Source organism: Doryrhamphus excisus, linkage group LG13 (assembly GCF_037039965.1).
Source record: "Doryrhamphus excisus strain RoL-2023G ecotype Guam linkage group LG13, RoL_Dexc_Guam_v1.1, whole genome shotgun sequence".
Lineage (NCBI taxonomy): Eukaryota > Metazoa > Chordata > Actinopteri > Syngnathiformes > Syngnathidae > Doryrhamphus > Doryrhamphus excisus.
Genome location: NC_136369.1, coordinates 9,685,310 through 9,704,389, shown reverse-complemented (window position 1 = coordinate 9,704,389; position 19,080 = coordinate 9,685,310). Strand labels below are relative to the sequence as shown.

Genomic DNA, 19,080 nt, shown 5'->3' with positions numbered 1-19,080 from the left:
CTTCACGATAAGTCCAATTGTACATGCTTCAATAATGTGATCAATTGTACTATCAGTGCTCATTAACACATCCTGTAGCCATACTGAACACCAAGAACATTCTCCTCTTGCACAAATCTCTTAATGTTTTAAGTAGCCCCCTGATCTTCTCTATATGCAGACGAGCAGCCATGGCTGAAGTCGCTCGCAAAGTAACAAAGTTACAGCTGAGTTCATTTTAAATAGTCTTCAATTTAAAAAAAAAAAATTGCAGTCTGATACAGAAGGCTAGGAGACCTGAACAATATGAAAGTGCTAGTCATTAATTTACAGAGATCAGGCATCACATAGCGCTATGACGTATCCAATATGCTACATATGAATACAGTTGTTGACACCTTAGAAATGCCTCCGGTCGCCTTTCAAGGCTACTTGACAAAAAATCAATAACCTTGGCTTGTATGTACATAAACTGAATTGTTTATGCAGAAAAAATGGATATCACCACTACCAGAGGTATAAGCTTACTACAGCCATGTGGCCACGACAGTGATAATGTAATATTTAGTCCCATTATCAATTTCTTAAAGGTTAATCCCTCAATTTTGTTTAAGTGGGAATGAAACAGGAGCGTTGGCGTCGTGACAGCAGCTCCTCCTGGACTCCAGAAGACAGTGTTGCTCAGAGCATTTCCTCTTGCATCGTGCTCAAGTTCTTGGTTTGTTTTCCCCAGCCATTGGTTGCATTTTGGTTGCTCTCCCGCATCTTCTATTTTCCCCTCAGTTGATAAGATTGAAGAATGACTGAGAAGAACCAGTTCTGGAACCACTACTTAAGGGAACAACACAAGCTTTTTTTTCTCACTTCACTACAATCAGTCACAGAGTAATAAAAAGTAGAGCGGGTGACTCAATTCATTCCTGGAGCAGTGCCTCCAAAGTCAAAACTAGGTGGCACCACTGGCGCTGTGAACCTGTACCCGCCATGTTTCTCGATCATCTTGGATTCTGGAAGATGAAAATATGAATCAGTGCCAAGACATCCGAGTCACCATCAAGTATGCTAAATATTCTCATCAAAACGATGTACAAATTGTGAACCAAGCACAAATGCTCTCACCATGTGCTGCCTGTCGCTGGTCTGCAAGTGTGCCAATGTCATGAAGCTGTTTGCCTTGCTCTTCATCAAGGGCTTGAGTTAGTGCCTGGTACCAGGCTGGGTCACGTGACTGAATATCTGCACATGGGGTGATAATGAATCATCAGTGAATCATTGAAAGAATAACTACGCATTTAGTCATATGGATTTACGAGTAGAGCTGGACCAATTGTCTTACTCTGTAGTATGGCTTTAAAAATCTGATACTCGTCTACAAAGTTGTCTTCGTCATCGACTGCTGTAGTGTAACCCTCTAGTGCCGTCTCCTCGGCATCATCTTCCTCCCAGTCGTCGTCGTCTCCATCCTCTCCTGCCTGCTTGGCAAGCATCTCTAGATATTCCTGACCTTCCTCATCAATGTCGTCCTCATCACTGCCGAGCTCCGCTACATTGAGAAGTGACGTGATTAGCATTGCAGAAATACCCCCTCAAAAGCAATACGCCAGTGAAAACCCTAAAAAAATCTACCATTATCATCGTCGTCGTCCCCGTCTTCATCGTCGTCATCATCGTCCTCATTCTCGTGCTCTGCTCGGCAAGCGTATGCCCTCTTCAGGCCGCTGAAGAGCAGGATAGCTGCTGGAAGAAGCTGTGCGGCCACCTGGTTGATAGCCTGAGGCCTGTGCTCCAGGTCAATGAGGGCACATAATCCCAGGATACACATCTTCCTGTCATGGAGGCTGTTTGGGAAATACATAAAAAAAAAAAGATGAATTAAACATACAAATATTGCCAATTAAACTTTAGAAAAAAACACACAATTTTGAGCTCCTGAGTCTGAACGAGACACTAGGCAATCTTATTGTATTAGTATTTGAGTAACAAATAGAAAGTGGTATGATGGCACTATCTGCAGGCGGGTTTTTTTTTTATTTGGGGGTGCTGCAGCTAGCCCTGCAATTAGCTGGCAACCAAACCAGGGTGTACCCTGCCTCTTGCCCAAAGTCAGCTGGGATCGGCTCCAGCACACCCCCGTGATCATAATGAGGATAAGCGGCATAGAAAATAGATGGGTGGGAGCAGCAGCTACAAATCCAGTAGAGGGTGCTGGCTCAAGTCTATTAATCCAATTGAAATTCCCATCCCCCAAAATTCCCACAAGATGTTCGGGTGTTGTAGGTATAAAACGAGCAATTACACAACACGGTAACTGTAAACATATTTACACTTTGCTCAAAAGTTTCCTTTCAGTCACATGGGTTAAAGAAGGTCTCTACACAGACCGCCCACCCAGTCCGTTTTCATCAACATCAGAGACAACATTGTGAGACTTTATATATTTATGCTAAAAATGATCTTACCCAAGAAAGCAATCAACATCCTTGAGCCACTGGCTGATGAAGTGGTTTGTGATTGGCTCAGTGTTGTTGGGGAACCGTAGATTCTCCAAAGTGTTGAGGAGAAGAGGGGGACTGTAGTAAAGTGCAGCAATGGCCACCTGCAAGCACATCGTCCTCAGTTCGCTGGTCTTCACCTCCCGTGTCAAACGCTCCAGTGCAGCAGCCACAAATAAGGGCACAACCTAAAAGGACACAAACAGTATCGTATCCATGTTGTGTGCATAATCCTGGAATTATAATACTCAAACCTTGACATGTACAGACCTGATCAATACCACGACCTTTGCATTGCAGTATGATTACTTCCAGTAGCTTGGCTGCATGGCACTCAGGGTCTTCGCCCGGATCCCCTGTCAGGACCTTTGTAAGATCACGGGACAAAAAGGTCAACCACCTAATCGTAGAAGTTCAGTAGCATTTATTACTACATGGTGACATCATACCTTCTTGCACATGTCATACATAATTTCCAGGTATTTGGTGTCAGAGAGGAGGGTGTCTGTATCAACTGTTACATAGTTGTGAAGGAGAGGCATCATATCTGAAATGGAGACAATTGTTCACACAGCTGAATTTCCAAGACAGTGCTTGTGGTTAAAACCTGATACAAAATGGTAATTTGGCATGGATCCGGATTATCAGCAAGCATAAACGATAGCCATGTATTGTGTTTGTTTGTTCCTGCGTATCAACCTGTGAAGTAGTCAAATCCATCCTGCTGGAAGACATCATACACTAATGGAAGGAGCTGCCACATTTGTTGTGACACCTGCTGGCAAGTCAGGCTATGAGCCAAGGACAGGATTTCCTCGTAAAATTCTGAAAGAGGAAAAAATAGAAGGTCAACAGAGAGTATAAAGCAAGTATATTTGGACCAACAGATTCTATAAGTTTATGTTTTGAGCACAGATTGGGACAAAGGATTTCTTGACATTAAAACAGTGCCTTAAAAAAGTGTGCATTGGGAGCAAGGTGCAGATAGAATGTGATTGAGCAGGAAGAACTGGATGCCTGCTTACCCATTACGTGTTGTTGCAGTACGGTGCCTATCACCTGCAGACAGATACCTTCCAGTTGCTGTGTGATCTGAATAGGGTTAAAGATGATTAGGGTCAAATCAGAGAAGAGACATAAGATGCATTAAAACGGCTGTACCCAAAGTAAATGAGACAGCTCACATTTGATCCTAATTACATGTTGTGTGCATGCAAATAGCTGCTCTATATGAGACAGTTACTTAAAAGACTTTAGACTTGATAAAAATGTATTGTTTAGAAAACCGGGTTTCTTATTCCTTTTTGCAAATCAAGGCAGCTTATTCATATCTAATGGCATTTGGCTGTGTTTGCCTGTGCTTCAGAAGACAGTGGCAGCAGGCCCGGCCACTATTTCTAGCTCCTGCCCAAGTCTGAGTGCTTCAGAACATGCGAGAACAGAGCATGTTCCAAGGAGCTGTGGGTGGCTGAAGTGTGCTAGAGAGGCGACAGCAGACCAGAGGAAGTGGTACAGACATAATCCAGCAGAGTGTGTGCGCTTTGTGTGTGGGTAGCCTGCAACAGTGGCTTTGCTGATCACCTCTTTGTGGTCCTCCACCACACTCAACAACGTGTCGATGGTGTTGAGAATGCCCATAGCAGTCACAGCCTTGTCATCTCCTCCTTCCTCATCAGGCCCCGTCTGAATCACCTGGTTGAACGTCATAGCCTGCCAGAGAGCAAAGAGAGGGGCTTGTGATTGTGGAGGATCTATATCTTCTTTCATCATTAGGTACTTTGTGATATTGAAAGAGCAAAATCCTTACAGATAGAAAAAAATGCCTCATAAATGTTCTTGTCCTTTTTTCAATCCCAGCGGTTTAAAGCGGATGCATCACATGAAATGACACCACCGCAAATTGCATAAAGATTGCACTTACCAAGTGCTGCGTCATCTCAACCGCGATGGGAGTGACCTCCTCACTGTATTCACAGATCATCTTCTGTATGACGTTGGTAAGATCATCATTTTCGGTCTCCCTGACAATATGCAGCAAAGCCTGCATCACCGGCCGAATGAAGGGGGTGATGTATTCTTTGGCTGAGGTAAACAAAAATACACACACGGGCATTCAGAGGGACTGAAATGAATTATACACAGGTGTCACACAACCAGCAAATGAACAGTATTCTTTGATCACCTTTCTCCTGGTTGCTGATGAGAACCTGCAGGGCAATGGCAGCCTCCACCTTCACTGGCATCTCATTGTCATTGATTAGACAGTTGCGGGTGAGCTCCAGAGCATTTTGCAGGTTGTGGTCACTCTTGAACCTCACCTCACAGAAATACTGAAGCACCCAGCAGGCCTAAAACGAGGTTTAGCATATACTTGGAACACAATGAAAATTGACCTAGAACGTAATATCCAATTATTAATTCAATATAGCGTAATTGAACACTGTTAATGCACAATACTCGTTACTGTTCACATTTTCACTTACCCTGGCTCTCATGTAGCCCAGTTCACTGTGGAACAGGGGGAAGACGTGATGCTGCAGCATGAACTCCATCTGGTCCTTGTAAATCTTTTTCTATGTGAAGAAACAAATTGCGTTCCTTAAAGCTACACCCTTTACAAGTTATTCCTGTTCAATTAGGATGTGCTATTTACAAGACACTTTGGACTTTATCATTGCTTCACCACTACAACTAAAAAAGAAGCAGTGCTACATTAAAAATTCCTGGTGAAGATCTTTTCAGTGTAATTAATCTTTAGATATAGGTTGGGAAGGCGCTTACCTTGAGCAGGATCTCAGCCAGAGACCCTATCATGTGGAGGCCACCATCTTTTTTCCTGGGGTCAGTGGTGGGATCAGTGAGAATCTGGTAGCAGAAGCCCATTGTCTTTTGCAGCACCTAAACAAAAGAGATACTATGGCATCACTTAAACTAACCCTTAAATTGTCAGTAAAAGGAAAATACACTGACCTCCTTTCTTTTATTGCAGGCAGTAAAGAGGAGTGTCTGGGCAGCTGTCGTGGGAGAAATGAAGTCCTCGAATACATCTGAAGTGGACCAAAGGTACAAATGTTTATCAATGACGCGCTAAATTCATTCAGAATGGGACTTTTAACAGAATCCATTTCGTACCAAACTTCATGCGAATGTACTCATAGGGGTCCTCTTGCCAGCGCTCCTCATCACTGTCTGTGTAACACATGAGTGGAAAAACCACATCCTGAATGATGCCCTGAGGGACAAAGACAAAAAGACAACAGAAATCAGTATGATAGTAGATAAATGTAAACATGTTTAAAAGGTATCCATTAAATATGACTTAAGGCTTCGGATGATAATCAAATAGAATTACATTTATGTAACATTGCAATAATGTTAATGTAATGGACGGCAAATTTATTATATTTACATGACAACCAGTTTGCAACAAAAGTTATTACATCAATATCTCAAGGTTTTTAATATAGCAACTTATATTTAAACCCACGTCTGTGTGAGTGATTGTGTACCTGAATGTGTGGTTTGAGGTTTTTCCATGTGAGAGCATGAGCAATCCCCTGGTTGACATAATTGAGTGTTTGCTGGAGCACTCTAGGAGCCACATATTGCTTTTTGTTGTACTGATACAAGACTTTAAGCAGCACCTAAAAGCAGACAATTATGTTACATTGGCAGAATGACGTTTGACTGGAGAACCACTGTTTACATCACAGCTCCTGATCCATACCTGCTGCGCTGGTACTGCATATTCCTTGAGGAAAAGTTCAGCAAATTCTGTGTACTCTTTGGTTGTGTTGCCTGGGCTTCCATATCTGCAGGAAGGGTATAACAAAAGTGACACCAATACCATGTCATAGGACCTTCATGACAGGATAATCTGAATTAGAGCGGTACCTCTCAAATAGCCTAGCCAAGATGTGAAGGGCCCACTTCTTACACTTCCACCAGGGCAGCTCGGGCCTCTCCTCTTCATCAATTTGCATTGTCTCCTGAACCAAAAACAATGGCCCAGTCGGTGCATAATACAAAAATGCAACAATGTGCAAGAAATCATTGTCCATCTTGGTGGAAGATAATAGGATCAAATTCTCACCGGGGGGACATCTCTGTCCACTACCGTCTTGAGAATCTCCATCCATTCTGTTAAGTTCTGTCTGTTGATGAGTTCCAAGGGGAGGTTATACTGTGCACACAAGAGAGCAAAGTCAATTAAACAAGTCCAGACTTTACTTGTACCCGTTTGACATAATCACGTAGAACTTTATACCCAAATAGCACTATAGTAGCAAAGGAGTTTCGCTTTCTTATTATTGGAAGAATGAACAATAGCCTGTGAAATGTCACTTGACGACAGCTTGTCACATGCTATGCCTCATTCGGTACAACGATCATCATTATCACATGTGACGTACTTGAACTTAATCTTGCTCTATCAACACTAGTTGTGTGTCAAAGTTGTGCACCTCAAACACGTAGTGTGTACAGCTTTAGTATTTTTTAAGTGTTCTATTCAAACATGACACCTGTATTTCGCGACAAAGGAGCAGAGTGGAGACTAAAGTACAATTTAAATGTGGCCATTCACATAGAATTAATAAATTGATCACCTCTACTTTTTTTTTTTAAGTAGTTTTAATTATTTTGAAGTATATTATTGAACAATGCATTTCCCATGTATTCGTATTACTCAAACAGGCATTGAATCAAATTTGGGTTCGTGTCAAACAGTATATTTTTGTACTAATAGTCACATAGTACTATTGGACTAAACAGGTCAGGCAACGAAAGGAGGTTTGACATTTTAGACTAAATTTGCTTTAAAAGAACAGTTCTCTGTTTGTCCTGATAGTTGTGGGTAAACATTAAGTTAAACAAATAAGTCATAAAAATGCCATTTGTAATTTTTTAAAAAGCAGACTAAATAGCGACGTGACACATCAGCGGCAGTCCGCCCTCCCATGCAGCCCACCACCACAGTTTAAAAAAAATACTAGGGGAAACCCTGCAATTGCAGCAAACCCTGGAAGCACATCAACATTCAAGCATTTTTACGAAGTACCCCAGAGAAAGTGGGTCCTGTCGTATTACCTGGAAAAGGGCGTACAGAATTTTGAAGATCTGTTTCTGTATGAGTACAGAATCAGTGGAGTGGTCTAGGAGAAGCCGAATAAAACGGTCTTTCAACATGGGCATGAAGATGTGCATGGCGGCCACCAAAGGCTGACGCTCATCTGGCTTCTTGTATCTGTTACATACAGAGGACAATTCAGCCATGAGCTTGATAGTGGCTTACTGTTAGGAGACATTTCACATGAAATGATTTACTCATAGTTTTTGACGAGCTGGTAAAGGCAGAGTAGGATGCCCAGCCATCCTGCAATGTTGTCAGACTGCAGGTAGAAGCCGATCTTGTCCACGATGGTCGTCCACTTGGTGGGGTAGTCGTGCTTGATCATGTGGTGGATACACGTTGTCAACTGGACCCTGTCGGATAGAAACAGGATAGGTTTTATGCTGCAAGCCAGAAAAATGGGAAGTGTTCAGAGGCTGACAAAAACTGATTAGGTTTGTTTTCAGGATAACAGTCAAAGAAATATTTTCTCAACAAAACAAATACTTGGCCACTGCAATCATCACGCAAATGTTTATTTTGGGGACTTTGACATAGGACCTCGTAAGTGGGATAATTTCTGTTTTGTGCATAAAGTGTGAATGGTTACCTGATGCGCTCAGGTGAGTGGATGATAGCCTCCACTATAGAATCTCGAATGAACTGCCGGTCTTCCTCTGGGATCTTATTGACGGCGGTCTCAGTGGAAGAACCATCTCCATCGCACCAGTGCTGGGTTACCATGTTCTTAAGGTAAATCACACCTTCATTGAAAGCGGGGAGAGGTTATGTTAGGAGGTAGGACAGCTCTTGACAATAGTCAAACCATAACATATTAACATGTGAATTGTGAAACGTGCACGACTTTCCATATTGCCACTTTCCAGACAAAAGTAAATATCAACCTGCAACACTGTTCCACAATAATAGCATCTTAGAAATAATGTTGCTTATTTCTAGTCAGTATGTCTAGGTTTATGGTTTATAAATGTGTAATTATGTAATTTAGACTATGTAATTATAATGTCGAAAGAGATCAGTCGAATACCCAATTACTAAAATATTTGATAGCTGCAGCTTGAGTGTACGCTTCAGAGTTCAATCAAAATTTTCTGAATGACAAACCTGAAGAGGTAACATAAACTTGGGGAGGTCAAATCAGCATCATGCATGCCACATAAGACGTCAGCATATCATGCTAGACTTCAGCAAATCCTGTGAGACTTCAGCTCAGTGAACACAGGATTCAAAGAAATGTTTCTATGCCAGAAATGATTAGTGCCATACCATATGTCTTACTAACCAAACAATACAATTGGGTCACTGTCAACCATTTAACCTATTTATACTCATATGGCAGTTAAGACTGTTGAGTGATGGCCAAAAATTTATAGACTTTTTATTTTTTTACTTTATAGGTTTCAATATTAGATTGTTTCCCCTAAAACACACAAAAAACAACCCTGTCTGCAATGTTTGTTATAGATTTGAAATAGTACAGACATACTACATACATATTAAGTCCCGGTTGACACTCACCTGCTTGTCTGACAGGCAAATCCAGCTGATCAGTCATGGTGACACGCAACAGAGTGGACAAAAAGTTTACCTGGGTGTGACCCTATAAGTCAGAAATGGAAACAACTTTAGGCAAAGTATAAAACACAAGCACAAAAAAACTGCACGGAAAAGCATTTTTTTCAAATAAAATAATAAAAATATTAAATGTTGGCATGGCAAGGGGGGGTTACTGGCCTGAGTTACTGGACTAATTTGGCCTAACAAGTGACACTTGTACATTTTAAATTTTAGAAGTGTGGGCTGTGTTTAATGTCTTCAACAATTCTGCTCAATATGAACAGTGGTGTTCTACATTTCTACCATATACTGTATATTACAGTACTTGTTCAGTCACTACCTGGCCATCTTCCACAACCAACAAAAAAAAAAACAGCCCATGACTAAGCATAGGTCTGTATTTAGAAACTGTGCACTTGAGCAGAAGCACACCATCCTCCCCCAGACAACATGCTTTTCACTCTCTGTACAACTTGATGACAAGTATAGGATTTCTACCAGCACAATGACAAATTTGACATTGCTTCAAGTTGCTGTATGAACACAATCACAGCTATGCAACAATAATGAATCATACAAAATCATCATCCATAATGCCATAGAAAGTAGCTGATGTCACCAGTAAGAAAGTCGTGTATATAAAGTTTAGAAAACAATACAAAAAAAATAACGGCTTCAAAAATCAGAATACGCCTGACAACTTAAAGGGGGTCATTTAAAAATCGTATTCGCCCTCTTTCGTTATGCAACCCCACAAACATTTAAGCATTTGCCACTTGTTTAAAGCGCCAACAGTAGTCATTGTAGGCTGAAATAATGTGATGTAAAAACACATACAAGAAGGGACAACGCAACTATAGTGCATTGTACTGAACCAGCACATTGTTGCTAACTTGACACACTTCGGTCAAACAACGACGAGAATCAACTGGAATTTATGGCATCATAAATACTATAGTAGTGAAAGTAAATGTGGTCGTTAACGTTTATTAAAAATGTATTTGTCGATGTTGAAACGACATGTCATTGCTTCCGAGCTTGTCAGTGACACGTGAGCAGCAGCTATGGACCAGAGCATATCCAACAAGTAACCTCTTGCTAACTTAGCTATTTGTTAGCTATGGCTAAAGGGGTATTTGTTTGGCTTTAATAAGCACATTTGCTCAGTTCACACAATATCCACATTTCACCTTCTGTTTAGACAGTTTCCACTTCCGTTATAGGCGTGTAGTTGAGTAGCGTAATCTCCTTTTGCTGGAGAAAACGACGAGGTAGCCACTTTAGCGTTAGCCACACAGCTGGCACACTGAGTTAGCTCTAGCTGTGGAGTCCAGGTGTCTGGATTATTAAAATTGAATTCAAGGGTAGTTTCCATTTGCGGTGTGAGAAGCAGTCTGTCATTACGGGAGGAGAATTTCGCACTTGATCCGTCAATGTACCAAGCCCGCACGGTGGCACCATCTTGATGTTGTGAGCGACCGAGGCCCGATGCGAGACCGCGCCGCTTACTGCCATCACCCATTTAAGAGCTCAACATGAAGCCTAACTTTGAGCCTCACCTCGTTAAGTTTTCTTTCCGCTGCCTCTCGCAGATTGGGGTCCATTGTGCCCCGCAGGGCCTCGACCAAAACCTCTGGATCCATCGCAAAAACTCTTGCTTGCGGCTCGGATTTAGGCAATTTCAGATGTCTTATCAGTTCCCAGGCACTGCGCACATGGACGCACAGCTCTCCGGTTACCCGGCGCGAAAGGAAGAAGCGAATGAAGTACCCGGATAGATCAGCGCCGAATTTGTGCAAACGAATATCCGGCTGCGCTTGCACACCAATGGGACTTGTAGTTTTTACTAGTATATTAACATTAACGCTTGTTCACGTCTACATTACATGTTCTTTCGCCATACGAAAACAACAAATCATTCACTAATATATATTTTCACTTAAACAATTGTTCACTTGTTTTTTTGGCAAGATAAAAATATTTTTCTGTGTTTATTAGTTGCCCATAATCCAAAATGTAGTCATTTTTCCCAGATCATCACGTTGAGTTTAAAGACTTATGTTGAAAATGCGCAGTAATATGAAAAGGGGATGACAACTAGTAAATTTCAAAGCAAATTGATGTAATCACCTTTATGACGCCATCGTAAAGTGACTTATGCAAACAGAAGATTGACACCTTGACGCAAAGTACAGTGGGAAATGTCAGAGGGAAATAATCGTATTTATAAATCAGAATGGAAACTGAAAACGTGACAGATTTTACAAAACCAAGTTAACAAAACTGAAAATAAAATATTAAAAACATTGTTGTTGCTCATTTTTGACAAAAACACAGCTGTGGCATATTGTTTTCATCCAATACAATTATTTAATGCAAAAAAATGGCAACTTGTATTCCTCGTCTCAGGAGGCTTCATGGCAAAACATGTCAATGTGTGTAATATGATGTATTCCATTTGGGGGCGCTGTTCTCAGTCGTACGAGTTAATCCAATCGACGTGAAGGTTAAGGGTCGCCTGCGTAACGTGTCAGCAGACTGATACCATACCGGTGTCTTCTATTCCTCTGCTGACTCTTACACAAATTGACACCTATTTTTGGACTCGTACTTTATCCCATAAAATGGCCACAAAGCGCGGGGATAAACGAAACAGTGACGGCTTGGTTTTGTCAAAAGAGGAAGTGGGCGCTAATGCTAAAGACTCCATAGCATCGACAGGTAGGGGGTATGCTTGTAAATGCTAACTGTCACACAATATGTGTTTAAATTGTGAAATATTAAACCACCTGGAAGCAGGGTTTACCCCATTTTCTTTGGGAATTAAGATGTCATGTGGCCCTCTCTGTTGGAACACAAAAAGCTAGTTGAATGTAGCTAACGAACACTTGAAAACTAGGTTAGGTTAGCTTAGCGTAAGAACAAAAACATAGACATATGCTGTCATGTTGCAGTGTAGCGAGCGTAGATGTCACGTGATTAGCATAACTGAAGAGCATTGCGAAATCTTGTTTTTAGCACATGTGAAATAAACAAAATACTTTAAGACGATTTATACCGTTCAAATGTTTAGCCTAAGCTGGATATCATATTGTCGTTCATTTGTGAGGTTGCTGTCACTTTATCATATAAGTTTGTTACGCATTCACAAACTTCAATCAACTTCCCCTTGGGTATAACTTAATTTATCTTAGCAACAGATTTGAAAAGTATCTTTTTCTCAAGCTGCTATTCCTCCTTTAAGTTTTCTGTTGCCTCACTCTTTGAAAACCCACTGCTCTCTAACCAGTATCATTACAGTGCTCATGACACACAGAAACCCCTTTAATCATTAAACCTAAACATTAACTTGAAACTGAAACACTGCACACAAAAGTGATGCAATTTTGGCAAAACATATACCCAACTCTGTTGTCTGTACTGTTTCCGTATTTGACGTCACATGATGGTGCTGTTATTTGAACCTCAAAGTTTTGAGCCAGTATGTTGAATTGACTTGAAATTTCTCACAGCACAATATGTGTCTTCCAAAGCATTTCAATCACAACTCACAAACCCATGCTCTCTATTTGTTATTATCGTTACCCATGCAATCCAAAGGTTTATTATTTGTATAAAAACAGGAGTTATCTCAAGACACTTGATCCGTTGAGCAAGTATACAACCACTCTCTTCATACATTAAAGAACCAACTGAATCTCCTTTAATTAAAGATGATGTGCAGCTGAAAAGTACAGTACATTTTCCCTTGAACATGGTATTCTGTTACCATGGAATAAACTTGATTAACAATGTAATAATAATGTATAATAATACTTCTGAACTTGGCCATAGTGATGCAAATGTTTCTGTTCCTTGTTCACAGATGGTCATCATGCTGCAGACAGTTCAGCACGCATGTCTCTCCTCATTCTGCTGGCTATCTTCACCTGTTCAGCCTCAGTCATGTATCTGGTATACAGGAACTTCCCAGAACTTTCAGAGTAAGTAGTTTCACGTTGTTTTGGTCACCTGTACAGTTATACACTACAGCGAATTTGTGGTGAGATGTTGTGATTCTGTATTCACCAAGGCGACATACATGTCCTACATACGTTGTTTTGTGCAGTTTCCTGAGACGCAGGTAGCACGAATGAGGCCAGTCACATTGCAGCACATCAAAACAAGTGGACTGTAGTGTACTCACAAAAAGCTTTGTCATACTACTCACAAGAAGTTAGGGATGTATCATACATTTCAGGATGAACCTCAAATGTACTACTGTATAAACTTTAAACGTGAACTAAATTTGAGCTGCTCTAAGTTTGAATACACATGTCAGAGGGCCTGGTTTTCTTTACTATAAACATAGAGGACCTGTAGAACACAGTAAGTTAATCAAGAGTCGGTTGTGTGGAATCTGTTTAATGGCTGGTCTAGTGGTTAGCGCGCAGACCTCACAGCAAGGAGACCAGGGTTCAATTCCACCCTCGGCCATCTCTGTGTGGCGTTTGCATGTTCTTCCCATGCATGTGTGGGTTTTCTCCGGGTACTCCGGTTTCCTCCCACATTCCAAAAACATGCTAAATTAATTGGTGACTCCAAATTGTCCATAGGTATGAATGTGAGTGTGAATGGTTGTTTGTCTATATGTGCCCTGTGATTGGCTGGCGGCCAGTCCAGGGTTACCCCGCCTCTCGCCCGAAGACAGCTGGGATAGGCTCCAGCACCCCCGCAACCCTCGTGAGGAAAAAGCGGTAGAAAATGAATGAATGAATGAATGTTTAATGGCTGTCACCGGTGTCGTAATGAAATCAGTCATCATTTGATAATCTGTTGCTCTGGAATCCAGAAGTTGGCTATGTTCACACTACCGGTCAATTACGTTTTCTTTGCTCATTTAGGCTTCATTCATATGTGGATATACTAAATCAGATATGTATGCAATGCGACTTTTACGTCATTGAGCATAACATGTTGCATTTGTATGGTAATGTGGACGACCACAAAATAAAATTGAATTTAAACAAAAAAATAATAATTGTGCATCAAAACCTGTAGTGTGAACATAGCCCTTGTTTGCAGTTGACTGATGTTGTCAAATGTTTTTTTTTAGTGATGAAATGGAGAAAATCAAGATCCCCAAAGACATGGATGATGCCAAAGCTTTGGGAACGGTGTTATCCAAGTACAAAGACACTTATTACAGCCAGGTTTTGGTGGCCTACTTTGCAACATATGTGTTGTATCCTTAAGAAAAAAAGAAAAAAAGCACACTCGTTGCAACCAATTTTAACCCTTTTGTATTATTGTATTGTCTGTAATGTTTAAGACAATGAATGTTGAATCTGTGCAAGCCTGTATGATGGTTAATGTCTTGAAAAAAACAACAACAATTTACCTTGACACATCCATTAGCCTACAGACATTTGCAATCCCTGGATCCATTTTCCTCAGCATCCTGTCTGGATATCTTTACCCATTCCCCTTGGCTCTCTTCTTAGTCTGCTTGGTGAGTAAGAAATCTTGTAAGAAGACTCTGAGATTGATAATGCATTATTTTTAATAACATATTGCTGGGATGTACTGTACTGTGCTTACCTTAACCATGAAACACTTTATTTGATTTAATGCAGCCGTCATTATGTCTCTGTGTCATGGCAGTGTTCAGGTTTGGGGGCTTCCTTTTGCTACATGCTTTCCTACTTGGTAGGCCGACCCATGGTCTACAAATATCTCACAGAAAAGGCCCAAAAGTGGTCTCAGCAGGTAAGGGCAACCGTGATTGAATGGGAATTGAAGGCAAATTTTAAAGTGGAAGTGATGCATTTGGATATATTTCTTAGAAAGCCATTGATTGACATCTCCCTTGACTTGTTTACTTGCTTTTCACTGGCAGGTTGACAAACATCGAGATCATCTAATCAATTATATTATTTTCTTGAGGATAACTCCCTTCCTTCCCAACTGGTTCATCAATATCACCTCACCAGTCATTAATGTGCCTTTAGGGGTTTTCTTCATTGGAACCTTTTTAGGTAGGTATTTGGAATTTGTATTTTATTTTAGCTGGAATCATTTTATCAGAGTCACCTGTGTTGTTCACAGGTGTGGCGCCGCCATCTTTTGTGGCCATCAACGCTGGTACAACACTGTACAAACTGACGACAGCCGGTGAGGCCGTGTCCTGGAACTCTCTGGCCGTGCTCGGCGTCCTGGCTGTGCTCTCCATATTGCCTGTCTGCTTCCAGAAAAAGCTGCAGCAGAAACTAGAGTAGATGACTAAAGACCTCAGCACCCGATCTGCAGGCTGATTCCACTCCCAGTAACACACCCCGCCCCCCTTCCTATTTACTCCAAATCCTTTGCCTCAGGAACGTGCGTCAAGTTGCTCTGCCTTGGTCACAATTACTTGACGTCCCGGTGGGAGGTTCTCATGGGACAAACATGCCTCGATGGTCCACACAGTGGCGGCTTCTTCCTGATGTTTATACTGGCCACCATGGGCACATGTTTTATTTTTTGTGAATTACTTTTCTGATTGTGGCACACCCTATATATTAGAGAATGTTTTTTTAAGGCACTGCAATTAATGGCACTACTTTGTAGGATGTTGAATAGAATCAATCATAATATTCAGCATTGTTTTAGCCTCCTTTTTAATTGGTTATAGTGTTACTGCTTGCTAAAAACAACCTCACGTCACAGTAAAGTCCACCACTGTGGAATTCCCCCCAGTAAATGACATCAACATCCTATTTGCACCTAAACATTCACTCCCTGTCATGTTTTAGGGTTATTTTCTGTTTTGTCTGTCTCTTATGGCTAAAAAGAAGAAGAAGCAATAACTGCCACGGTGTCACTGTTGTGTTAAACGTGAAGTTTAGTTTTTAAATATATCTGGTGCTTGTAAAGTGCAGAGGAGGAAATGAAGATGTACAGTAAAGTGAAAATGAAACTTGACCGTGACATAGTAAACAGCTTTTGTTTATTTGGTTGAGTTCTTCAGTTCTACCTCATAAACATGCCTGGATCCGCTGCCACGTAGTACAGTAGTTTGTTTTTTGAAATAACCAAAAGTGGTGGAATTTCAAAACTACACATCTGAACAATAGATTAACACCCCCTTAATTGGAATTATCTGGAATGAAATTTGTTTTATGTTGAGTTTTGCTAATAGGGATGATGATGCACAACTGTAAATCCACTACAGTCATCCAGTACATATATTTGTGCCAACCAACTATTTTGGAAGGTTTAAACCTTGTCCCATTGTGTTGATTATAGTTTTTGATTCTGTTTTTGCTGTACTGTACCAACTAATGCAGTAAATGTACACACAGGCAAGGTGTTTTATATAACAGATTGCTTTAATTTTTAAAATCTACTTATTTATAGTGTTGTCAGGTTTTGTTTGTATTTTATTCATTTAGTCATTCAAATGTCTTAATGTTGAACCATTTTCTATAAGGGACTGTAAGATTAAAAAAAAAAAACGCATTACTACAAACAGAAGTGTGTAAAGCACCAGATGTGTAGAAATAATGCTAATGTAAGAAAAATTGCTCTCAAAGTTTCCTTTTCGTTCACGAATGAAAGAAAAATTTCCTCGACAGAGCTTTGTAATTTGTTTAATGTTTCTCACAGGACTGACTTAGAGGGAAGCAGTGTTTTGTAGGGTCCTTTAATTGGTAAACTGATAAAACTGGAAAATAATGTCTTAATAAATAAACAATAACATTCTGCATCAAATTGGTAAGCATGGCATTTTTTTCTTATCAAGGTCAGACTTTTTTGTATTTAATGCCAGCTCTAATGAGTGACATTCACTAACTGTAAGTTAGGCGGCACAGCTATTTTTACAATGTACGTGTGTATGTGTGTGAGAATACCTACTGAATGGTATTGCACTGTACTGCCCATCATGTGATATACCAAGAACATGTCGCTAGATGGCGACACAAACGGCGACGATGGCATGTGGCTAGCTTGGCAGTTAGTAATAGCATACAAATGTGAACATTGTCAATAGGGGAAAGGGCATCGTGGCCGATTTTGATTACACTAATTGCAATAAAGTACCTCGGTCATTCTCAACAAAAGAATATTGTAGATTAAGGGGGGGATGATCGCAAATGAATAATTCTGTGGTGTTTATTCGAACATTTTGCTATCAAAAGACTGAGTGGGATAATGACTGCTACAAATCGGTTCAGAACTGCAATGATTCAACTGTGAAGCCAGAGGCAGTTACACCTTAACGTGGAAGTTTACTGCATTTGATCAAAATAAGATGTTAGTGGGTGGGTGAGGGGGTATGTTTTGTTTTTTTAACACAAAAGAATGCAAATTTAAACGTGATCGTCTCAAAATATATTGTCTATGAAGCACCCAGAGTGATGTTACATTTTCATTAAATGGGCTGACGTTTGGGTGGGGTATTTTATTTCGAAGAGCAATAACCGGAAGTCTGTTTGTGTTTTTGAGCAGTTGAGTAAAAGACTAGCTACTGGGCTGGTCGGTTGGGTTGAGATTTTGTGGTTCCAAAGAAGAGCAGTAGGTATCATCCGTGATGGCAGATATAAAACACTTCTCTTCCACCTAATATGCTCCCTGTTGCGGGGAAAAGGGAGCCACCGGACCAGTCTCAAAATGACCACCGGAATCAGCCCCGTCTCCTGTCGGTTCGCAGATTATTTTGTGGTCTGCGGGCTCGACACCGAAAGCGGGCTGGAACCAGACGAACTCTCCGGTAAGCATATTAGCCAACCATCGAGGACATTTTGGGCCGATCAGGTCGAGCAAAGGAAAGGACTAGAATATTTGTTTCGCGTTTTGGAGCAACTTTACTTGTATATTCTTAACGACCGCAATTATTTCCGCAACATATATGGTGCAAATGTTGATGCTATAGGCCTGACTCGGTTCCTTCCCACTGCCTTGTTTGTTTGTAATGCTCGGCACAGGGATTACTGACTTGTTGTGTGTGCAAATCCCCACGTTCATTTCTATATATACTGCTCCCACATCCCGTGGCTTGCAATACACCTAATGTATCATATTTTATAACAACATTTTAATTAAACATACATTTTGTTTATGTTTGGATGTTAATGGTGTGCTATGTTAGATGAATATGTACTAAGTGTTGCTCTGTCAATGGGTGAACAATTCGTTATAAAATAATAGTTATAGTAATAATAATAGTTATATGTATGTATATGTATATATATGTGTATATATGTATTTATATATATATATATATATACATACATATGTACGTATGTATATGTGTGTGTGTGTATATATATTATATATATATATACAGTATATATATCCATATACAATATATATGTATTTATACATGTATATGTGTGTGTGTGTATGTATATATATATATATATATATATCCCATCTGATTTTGGGTGAGAGGCAAGGTTATATATGTATATACATATATGCATATACTGTGTGTACGTATATATATATATATATATATATATATATATACACGTCAAGAGACATTACAGTAATAGTGTGTGTGTGTGTGTGTGTGTGTGTGAGACGCAACTTTGATGTCATCTTTTAACTGAATTAAATTGGAGCCTGGCTTCAGTGATGGTAACTAATGTGGCCTCTTTGGATGTGTAGAGTGAAGCTCGAAGATATACGTTTAATAAGTTAATAAGCCTTTGTGTTATGGGTCCTTTACTATCAATTTGTATCAGATGCAAAACAGTGGGTTAAACAGTCATTTCGTCTGTTTGATTGGGACGTGAATTTTTGCACCTTCTTCTCATAAAGTAGCAATATCCAATGTGCTCTAAATACATAAGTCCTACCCTGCCACTAGGTACTTCTATCAGGGAAACGGTGGGCTTGTATGACTATTTTTTTTTCTTGTGAATGGCTGTGGAAGCTTTTTTTTAAATCTCAGGTAAA

General features: G+C 40.3%; 3 protein-coding genes across 6 annotated transcripts in view; 2 read left to right on the top strand and 1 right to left on the bottom strand.

Annotated features, from left to right (window-relative positions):
• Positions 1 to 436: 436 nt before the first annotated feature.
• On the bottom strand, positions 437 to 10,971 carry ipo7 (importin 7). Its single transcript, XM_058089221.2, has 25 exons — positions 10,719 to 10,971; positions 9,121 to 9,202; positions 8,192 to 8,345; positions 7,797 to 7,955; positions 7,560 to 7,716; positions 6,565 to 6,654; positions 6,366 to 6,460; positions 6,199 to 6,283; positions 5,981 to 6,115; positions 5,604 to 5,703; positions 5,442 to 5,518; positions 5,253 to 5,369; positions 4,955 to 5,044; positions 4,654 to 4,819; positions 4,393 to 4,553; positions 4,053 to 4,181; positions 3,497 to 3,563; positions 3,171 to 3,296; positions 2,921 to 3,018; positions 2,742 to 2,837; positions 2,439 to 2,659; positions 1,606 to 1,817; positions 1,316 to 1,522; positions 1,099 to 1,215; positions 437 to 986 (listed from the first exon to the last, which is right to left on the bottom strand). The coding sequence occupies exons 1-25, from the start codon at positions 10,800 to 10,802 to the stop codon at positions 889 to 891; spliced, it is 3,123 nt and encodes a 1,040-aa protein (XP_057945204.1). The 5' UTR covers positions 10,803 to 10,971; the 3' UTR covers positions 437 to 888.
• Positions 10,972 to 11,635: 664 nt separating this feature from the next.
• Positions 11,636 to 16,890, top strand: tmem41b (transmembrane protein 41B). Its single transcript, XM_058089224.2, has 7 exons — positions 11,636 to 11,880; positions 13,025 to 13,142; positions 14,255 to 14,383; positions 14,557 to 14,650; positions 14,803 to 14,907; positions 15,038 to 15,176; positions 15,247 to 16,890. The coding sequence occupies exons 1-7, from the start codon at positions 11,784 to 11,786 to the stop codon at positions 15,414 to 15,416; spliced, it is 852 nt and encodes a 283-aa protein (XP_057945207.1). The 5' UTR covers positions 11,636 to 11,783; the 3' UTR covers positions 15,417 to 16,890.
• Positions 16,891 to 17,638: 748 nt separating this feature from the next.
• dennd5a (DENN/MADD domain containing 5A) overlaps positions 17,639 to 19,080 on the top strand; it is a 31,143-nt gene continuing 29,701 nt past the window's right edge. For all 4 annotated transcript variants that reach the window (XM_058089155.2, XM_058089153.2, XM_058089154.2 and 1 more), the window contains exon 1: positions 17,639 to 17,890. In XM_058089155.2, coding sequence (XP_057945138.2) covers positions 17,791 to 17,890 — 100 coding nt within the window. In that variant the 5' untranslated portion in view covers positions 17,639 to 17,790. The remainder of the gene's footprint in view (positions 17,891 to 19,080) is intronic.

Excerpts from the sequence above, each read along its gene's own strand:
- ipo7 (XM_058089221.2), bottom strand. The coding sequence starts at position 10,802 with ATGGATCCAGAGGTTTTGGTCGAGGCCCTGCGGGGCACAATGGACCCC. Across the intron at positions 6,284-6,365 it reads TTGGCTAGGCTATTTGAGAG|ATATGGAAGCCCAGGCAACA; the intron begins GTACCGCTCTAA and ends CCCTTCCTGCAG. Across the intron at positions 5,519-5,603 it reads GTACATTCGCATGAAGTTTG|ATGTATTCGAGGACTTCATT; the intron begins GTACGAAATGGA and ends GGTCCACTTCAG.
- tmem41b (XM_058089224.2), top strand. The coding sequence starts at position 11,784 with ATGGCCACAAAGCGCGGGGATAAACGAAACAGTGACGGCTTGGTTTTG. Across the intron at positions 11,881-13,024 it reads AGACTCCATAGCATCGACAG|ATGGTCATCATGCTGCAGAC; the intron begins GTAGGGGGTATG and ends CCTTGTTCACAG. Across the intron at positions 14,384-14,556 it reads TACTTTGCAACATATGTGTT|CCTACAGACATTTGCAATCC; the intron begins GTATCCTTAAGA and ends CACATCCATTAG.